Below are 8644 nucleotides of genomic sequence, written 5' to 3' on the forward strand. Positions count from 1 at the left end.
CATAATGTGTTAGCATCGATCGATTATAAAGCGATTTCCTCTGTGCTTCTCCTCCTCTTCTTTTGAAACAGAAACCAAAAACAAAGAGACGGCTACGCTCTTTGCGGATCCATTGGACGATCCGTATCAGAGGCCAGTGCTCTGGGACGATATTACTACCTCAATCCAAAATATCGATCCAGAGAATGCGCTCATGCTGAGTGCCACAGCGAATGGTGGCGGCAACAGTGGCAACAACAGTAGCAGCAACAACACAACAACAAGCAGCACCAGCAATGGGGACAATGCAGCATCGGTGCAACAGCAGCAGCAGCAGCAGCAGCAGCCACAGGTCAAAATGGAGGCACTGGATGAGAGCCTGCTTGAGACTTTCTCAACGCCACTGCTCAGTCCCCTGGAGATCAAGACAGAGAAGCAGCAGCGACAACAGCAGCAGCAGCAGCAGCAACAACAGCAGCAGCAGCAATACCAGCAGCAACATCAGCAACACTATCAGCAACATTATCAACAACAGCAGCAGCAGCAACAGCAACAGCAACAGCAGCAGCAGCAGCACTTGTACCAGCATCATCCCAGCCTGTCGTCGGTGCTGCCACCCGCTGTCGAGACGGTGGTGGAGTTGCAGTTGCAACAACAGCTAGTGCAGCAGCAACAGCAACAGCAGCAGCAGCAGCACAGTGGCAGCAACAGCCCCAAGCAGCTGCTGCAGGCGACGGCGACCCCCGGCGACAACAGCAGCACCTCCTCCTATCAGCAGCAATACGCATCTCAATTGAATGCCGCATCGGGCGGCGGCTATCTCAACGGTAGCAACAGCAGCAGCAGCATCGGTGGCAACACGAGTGCAACGGCCATCGGCAGCAGCAGCAGCAGCAGCAGCTACGGCTATAGCTGGCACAGCAGTCAGGTAAGAGTCTTGTCCAACGTTGCCCCCTAACCAGCCTTCAATCTCTCCCGTCTCTTCTCTTCCCTTCCCTTCCCTTCCCTTCTCGGTTTCGTTGCAGACATTTCACACCAAATACCAAATACACCCGCCATCCGCAGCAGCAGCCAGTGCTGCGTCCGCCACTGCCACGCCCACAGCTCAACATGGCGTTGCTCAATTGCAACAACTGTGCCCCCCGGCGGCACCCAGCACTCCCTCTGCCACATCCTCCTCAGCCTCCTCGTCATCGGCCTCGTCGTCGACGCGCCACATGTTCGTGCCACCCCTGACGCCGCCCAGCTCCGATCCGGGCAGCCCCTCAGCGGCCGCCGCTGCCGCTCAGAGACGCACCACCCCGCCACCGCCCTACCAGCAAGGTCACGGGCTCCTGGGACTCCCACAGCCGCCGCAGCTGCAGCTGCTGGGAGTAGGCGGTGGCTCCTCGATAACGCTCACCACCCTCACAGCCTCCGCCTCAGCGTCCGCGCAACTGCAGCTGCCCCAGCAGCAGCCCTCCCCCGTGGCACCTGCGGTCCCACCGCCGCGATCGGGTGGCTCCTCCGGCGGCAGGAGGGGCCGGCATGCGCACCATCAGCCCGGCACGGCGGCGCACATTGCCAGCCTCATGAGCGTCCGGACAGTGCGCTACAATCGCCGGAACAATCCGGAGCTGGAGAAGCGTCGCATCCATCACTGTGATTTCGTGGGTGAGTACCAGTGCCAGTGCCAGTGCCAGAAGATGCCACTGCGCTTCCTCCTCGACTCGACTCGACGCGACTGCTGATCTGTAGATCTGTAGATCTTTAGGCATTCGCTGCATGTCGCTCCTCTCGTTTATCATTTCGCGCGCTTTGCGACACTTTTCGTAACAGAGAAGACTCCCCTGCCCCCAGTCCCTGGCCCATTCCCCTGCCCCATCCAGAGGAATCTCTAGCTCTAGAGCCCGCTCCACGTGCGTTCCCCATTGCGCATGCGTGACGCGTATTTCCAATCGGCATTTATTTATTCTCTCCATTTATCTATACATTTATTTATTATCTTTCTGCCATCGTCCGCATCTTTCTGTCGCTCACTGTGTGACAGTGACCCCCCCCCCCCCCCCCTCCCTGCCCCCTGCCACAGAGCTCGTTGCTGCTGCCGTTGTTGTGGCTGTTGTGGCGCTTTTTCTATTGCCTTCTTTGTAATTCTAATTAGCCAATTGCCATATTTATGTAAGACGACGTTTCCTACTCCTCCACCTCCACCTCCACATCCACAGTGAGCTGTGGCTTTCGTTACACATTGCAACCGATCGTTGCACAGAGCGTTTTCAATGTCATAGATACACAGATCCGTAAATAGGTTGACTCACGGCTGAATGGGATCATGGAGGAGAGGTCCACAAATCAATGAGTAAAAGAACGATCTCTCTATTGATCTGTCTTCTTATGTTTCCTGTAAAGAGTATTTCCTGGGTAAAGAACCATCGAGAAAACAGCAAAGCCTTCAAGGATCACCCAACAAGAGGATCGCTTACCCACTAGAAGGCTTCTTATTTTGAAGAAACCGTTCGAGGATCGCCTTCGATCACTAGCCTTCGATTCTAGCAGAACAATTGAACAATCCCCTCAAAGTTTGGGATCCTCCAACGATCTACGAAGAATCTCTGAAGAATCACCACGATATGGAGCTCCTCACAGCCGAGTACAGAAGAGGGGCCACTGCGGAGGGAGTATTTATTTGGAAAAGTATGGAAAATTTTTCAGAAAACTTGTCTTCGAAGAGATCCTCCCAATAAGCCACCAAAGAAATATCTTATCTATGCTCTGTTAGAGCTGTAGACCTCTGGCTAGAAGTTCAGAGAAGGGTAACCTTCTGCAGTCTACAGAAACCCCTCTCTGTTTCCTTCCGCCTTCGATCTTGGATCTTCCAAGTCCAAAACGGAAGATCTTCTCCAAAATACCAAAACAACAATCCATCAAAAGCTCTTTAAAGAGAACTCAACTAAAGATGGGAGATATCACATCATCTCCCCCGCCATTCAATTCCACGCTATATGAGGTACCCTCCACCGACGAGTAGCCGACGCGTATCTCCATCCATTAGCCATCGATGGATGGCCAAAAAAGCACTTAAGAGCCCAAAGCTAGAGGCAATGATTGTCTGGCCACAGATTTAGCCACAAAATAGCGACTCCAAAGCGGAGTCCCAGACGGAGTTTTGTGTCTGTCTGGGATCGATGGATCGATGGGGCTGGGGTCTTGGGGCTTGGGGCCTGTACGTGCGTTGCCACTAATAAATAATTGACAATTGTCTGACACGTTTGCCATGGCCATTTTTAGACAACTAACAGCAACTACAGGCAGTACACGGAGTACACAGAGTACAGGGAGTACGGGGAGTACAGTACAGAATGCGCGTAAGACCACAAATATTAGACTTGGAATGGGACTCGCGATTGAATGACTGAATGACTGAATGACTGAATGACTGACTGACTGACTGACTGAATGGCAAACAAAAATGCTGTCCAAATGAAGTTATTATGCCATAAACGCACGCATCAGTCGATGGGTGAACGGTTGGCTCTGCTGCATGCAACTGCCGACTGTGGCAACAAGTGAGTTATGTCTGGAGGAGATCGAAGGTGCAGTCGCAGTGCAGTGCAGTGCAGTCCTCCGTATCGATTCGGTTCGGTTCGGTTCGTATCTATGCGACCAATCACGCGTTCAACTGTCGACGATTGTCGATGCTGGTTGCATGTTGCCTGCTGCCTGCTGCCTGCTGCTGTCTCTCGGTGCAACATTCTTGACTGCCGCTGATTCGGTTTCGGGGGCATTGTTTTGCGCGGCACGTACATGCTGCAGCTTTCAATTAGACCGTACGTGTGCGAGGAGGGGGCATGGCATCCTTGTAAGTGCCTCATAAATGTCACTTGCTCCCAGCGATCCGAGTGGCGTCTCCTCGCTGGCGGTGACTTTCTCTTAAATGAACTTCCTAATTAAAGGAACAAAATCCACAGAGCCAACGCCCAGTGACCCACTTCTCTATCGAGATGGGGCCACATATATTTTGGTTTTTCGCCATTTCCTAATCCATTTTCCTTTCGTATCTTTCAGGTTGCTCCAAGGTTTACACAAAAAGCTCGCATTTGAAGGCCCATCAGAGGATACACACGGGTAAGTCCGCCTTCCACTCACTCGGGTCACAGATTTCTGCAGATCTGCAGGTCTGCAGGTCTGTGGGGCATGTGGGGCATGTGGGCTGCAGCTGCAGTGGCACTGGCAGTGGCAGAGTGGGCAGCCTTTTGATTAATTCGCAATCTCATATTTGTTGTTTCTGCCAGGCAAATAATTTGGCCCAAAGATCGCCTTCGAGCGGATTTGTCTGCTGTTCAGTTTCTTTTTTTTTTCTTCGTTTTTTTTGTTTTTCAATTTTCAACCGCAGAGCAAAAATCGTGATTTCTATGGTTTGGTTTTTTTTTTTTCTTTCGTGTGGCTCTGGCTTTGTTTTTCTTGTGGTCAGTGGTTGTTGCAACATCCAGCGGCAGCAGCAGCAGCAATCGCCAACGCCATCAGCTGGGCGCACGTTTGGCCTGCATTTCGGCGGCTCCTTCTTCTTGCTCAGATTACACTTGACGTTCCATTCGGATCTGCTGCAACTGCCTGATGCTCTCTCCCCAGGCCCGATGCCTGGATGCCTGACGATGTTGATCACCACCTGCCTCTGCCACTGCCTCTGCCACTGCCTCTGCCACTGCCTCTGCCACTGCCACTGCCTTTGCCTTCGTTTTATGGGCCACACGTTTTATGCCCCACACAACAGACAACAGGCAAAAAAACAACAAGGCAGCGGATCCTCCAGTGGCTCTTCCCCATTCCTTTTTTTTTTTTTTTTTTGGCGTGGCAGGGGGTGGGGTGGGGTGGGGTGGGGAGTTTTATTAATCGCACATGACCACCTGATTTATGCCACAACTTAAAACGTCTGCCCCTTAAAAACATTTTTATTATTACGAGTATTCGTATTCGTATTCGCATTCGTATTCGTATTCGCATTCGCATTCGTATGATATTCTGCGCTGATTTTCACTTAAGCGATAAACGTTAACGCCCCATCAAAAGGGGGAAGCGGAATAGCCCCAAGTATTTACTGCTGCCGCTGCTGGAGAAAAGGTCAAAGAGAAGCCAAAACCTTGACTCTCGAATGTGGAATCTCGTAGAGATCAATGCTGAATGCAGGCGGACTTTGGGGCCTCCCGATCTCGGCTCTTTCTCTCCTTCTAATTTGGGGCAAACACTTTTTATACCCAGCCTTTGGCCAACACGATCCTTCGAGCCCCACTGGCCCCCTGGCCCCCTGTCTCCTTGTCTCTCTCTCTCCCTCTCACTCAGTTTCTCAAGTGTTTTTGGCTACCGTCTGATGGCTGTCCGTTTGTTTGGCTTTTGAGTTAGTTAACGTCCGTGCCACACCACAGCACTCGAAGAAAACCCCACCCGTACTCCACACACACGGACACACACACACACACGGACAGACGGACAGACAGACAGGCATTCCTCATGCAATTTGCGGCACAACTTGAGGCGCCACAGACGCCAGTCGAGTGTTGTTGTCTTTGCTGATTAGCAACGCAACGCTGCAGCAGGAGGAGACCTGCAGATGGATGCCCGATGGAAATTTTGCTTCAATATTTGCCCGAGTCATCGAGAGATCTGCCTGTCTGTCGCTTGAGATGTTTGTTAGCCACGTTTGTGGCCTTTGTTTGTTGTCTCTAATGCGTTTCTAATGGAAAGGGAAGACATACGAAAGGGAAAATCGAGTCCACAGATCAGATCAGATACCAATACCCATCCACAGCCTCTTGGCCATCCACGGCCTCATCCGCCACTTGGCTCGTAAATTTCTCCGTTTTATTTGGGCTTTTTGTTTTTATCTGCCTGCGTCGATTAGAAAATCATTTGGTAACTAATCTTTATGCCACAAGCGAACGCATAAATTTCTCGTATCTACCAGTCAGCGGTCTCCCGATTCCCGATTCCCGATTCCCGATCCCCAGTCTCCATTCCCGGTCCGTCCCTAGGCCTCTTGCGGCTCCTCCGACTGTGGCTTATTTTGTACTGATTTGTTTGCTAATATGTTCGCGCTGCCATAAATTAGTTTGAATTTTTATGCCCAGCGACCGGCGACCGGCGACCGGCGACCGGCGACTGGAGGAGGTCTAGGCTGTGGACCCATGGACCCACCGGACTCGAATCGACGATTAGCCAGAGGCTATAGTCGCGGGCTCCAGCCTCAGCCTCAGTCCCAGTCCCAGTCCCTGCTTCAGCCACAGCCACAGCCTCCCCATTCAGCGCCTTTTTTGGTTTAGCTCGAAATTTATTTGTATTGCCGGGCGGCCTTATCGGTGGCGGCCCCACAAGTAAAATTATGAAGTAATTCTCTCTGCTCCACTCCACTCCGCTCTGCTCTGCTCCACTCCGCTCTGCTCTGCTCTGCTCCACTCCGATCCGCTTATCGCATTGCGTTCATCGCACATTACAAAACAACATTTACATAACTTTTGTCTGTTTGTTTGTTGGCCTTTTTTTTCTGATCATTGCCAAATTATATTCCCACGGACAGCCTGTTGCTGTTGTTGCCGTGTGTTTCGGGGAGGTCTTTCCTCTCCATAGAGATTCGATTCGATTCGATTCTATGAGTCACATTTTCGAAGCCCCCTACGAAGCACACAGCATAGAGCACACGTGTCTCCAGTTAGGTCTGCGAATCGATGAACACTCAAGTTCATTAAAATGAGATCTGAATAAACCAATAAGTCACGCCGCCATCCCCCTCCCCCCCACCCAAAAATCGAAAAGTGTCAGACGAGTGGCCACTCGACACTCGAGATCGAAGCTCATGCAACACTCGAAGCCGAAACCGAAACCGAAACCAAAACCAAAACTAAACAAAATTTGTGCGTTTGTCCGCCACCAATGATAAGGTTTACGAGTATTTCTTATGCTCTCAGAGATTCCGAGATGGTCTCCAGAAAGCTGTCAAAATTAGTGTGGAATTTTCGGGGCGAAAGTTTATGGAAAGAAACAGCCTTAGAAAAAAGTCTTTCTGGGGGCTTTTTGATTGCTATATTTTCACATATACATTATAAGATTATAAGCCTTAGGCAGACTCTATAGTTTCTGCAGAAAAGACACCAAAAAAATATGTCAGAGATCAACAAGCAACCATTTTGGGGAATTGCTGAGAACTATCGCCCCTATAACCAACGTCTAAAAATAGCACCAAATACAATAAAACAACAATTATAAAAATAGTTGGTTTTTTGTATATTTTATTTAATAATTAAAAACAAAAAATTGTTGAAACATTAAAATTGTTAGAAAACCTTAACTTTGGATCGCTGTATCTTCAAGTACATCCGCTCTATCAACACGAATCAAAAATCCTGTAAAGAGTCGTACAATTTTTGCCTTAATCCATCAATATTTTGCTGGATATCTGCTCTGCAAATGCCGAGTAAAAATTATAAAACTGCGCAAGCCACAAAAACGCGGTTTTGGGAAATGGAAATTAATTAATGGAAAGATCCCAGTAGTCGCAGTCCCAACCCAATTTTTGTCTCGTGGAAAGTGCACTCAAAAGGCCTCTGGAGGGTGTCCAAACGAGGTTTAGTCGTTAGAAGTTTCCGTTTTCTACAGCTCACAAATGCCCGATACTCGATACTCATCCACAAACATCTTTGTTTTTGTCTTGGTTTTACAGGTGAAAAGCCCTACACCTGCCAGTGGCCCGAGTGCGAGTGGCGGTTCGCCCGTTCCGATGAGCTGACGCGGCACTACCGCAAGCACACGGGCGCCAAGCCCTTCAAGTGCATCGTCTGCGAGCGGAGTTTTGCGCGTAGCGATCATTTGGCGTTGCACATGAAGCGGCATCAGCCCAAGAACAAATGAGAGCGGAAGAAGGTCCCCCCGGGAGGCGGCGGTGGACCAGCAGCAGAGCAACAAACACAGCAGCAACAACAGCAGCAACAACAGCAACAGCAACAGCAACAACAACAACAACAACAAAATCAACTATACCACAATCCAAAGGACTTTAGTTTAGATATGACATGAATTCGGTTTAGTTGAAAGGTTAACTACTACATGGTACTACACTCTAGGCATCTAGGCATCCAGGCATCCAGGCATCTAGGAATCGCTGGCAAGAACTCAAACTAACTCAAAAATCTATAACTAGCTTAAGTACTAGTGAAATTACTGTTACCATCCTGCTTCAACATTCAACAAACAACAAACAACAACAAAAACCTACTCTTAAGCATCGCTAATCCCCCTACCAACCCCCACCACCCCCACCACCACCCCTACCCGCACTACCCGCACTTGTATAAAGGTTTTCTCTCGCATAAGAACTAAATAGATTCCGTCATCGTAGGATTAGATCATAGACAAACAAACAAACAACAAAAAAACACACACATAGTTGATAGTCCGCTAAATGCTACATTTATTGTATGTACTATATCTAACGTATAATTATCCAACTGTATCTGTATCTGTAACTGTAACTGTAACTGTAACTGTAACTGTAACTGTATTCCGTGTACGACTAGTGTTTTTTTTTTTTTTTTTAGCCATAGATCTATATGTATTTCCACGCATGTATCCATGTATATGTGTAGATTATAAGTATGTGTGTGCGTCGCTGTATACTGTTTCAAACCACCAAAAAGTGCTG

The 8644-nt window shown here is 49.3% G+C and overlaps 1 protein-coding gene across 1 annotated transcript; it reads left to right on the forward strand.

Moving 5' to 3' along the window:
• Positions 1-686: 686 nt before the first annotated feature.
• On the forward strand, positions 687-8244 carry LOC6601982 (dendritic arbor reduction protein 1). Its single transcript, XM_026994073.1, has 4 exons — positions 687-907; positions 1005-1632; positions 4024-4083; positions 7667-8244. Exons 2-4 carry the CDS (start codon positions 1197-1199, stop codon positions 7852-7854), a joined length of 684 nt encoding a protein of 227 aa, XP_026849874.1. The 5' UTR covers positions 687-907; positions 1005-1196; the 3' UTR covers positions 7855-8244.
• Positions 8245-8644: the final 400 nt, after the last annotated feature.

This window comes from Drosophila persimilis, unplaced genomic scaffold (assembly GCF_003286085.1).
Source record: "Drosophila persimilis strain 14011-0111.01,24,50 unplaced genomic scaffold, DperRS2 tig00001210-arrow-arrow-pilon, whole genome shotgun sequence".
Lineage (NCBI taxonomy): Eukaryota > Metazoa > Arthropoda > Insecta > Diptera > Drosophilidae > Drosophila > Drosophila persimilis.

Excerpts from the sequence above, each read along its gene's own strand:
- LOC6601982 (XM_026994073.1), top strand. The coding sequence starts at position 1,197 with ATGTTCGTGCCACCCCTGACGCCGCCCAGCTCCGATCCGGGCAGCCCC. Across the intron at positions 1,633-4,023 it reads CCATCACTGTGATTTCGTGG|GTTGCTCCAAGGTTTACACA; the intron begins GTGAGTACCAGT and ends CGTATCTTTCAG. Across the intron at positions 4,084-7,666 it reads CCATCAGAGGATACACACGG|GTGAAAAGCCCTACACCTGC; the intron begins GTAAGTCCGCCT and ends TTGGTTTTACAG.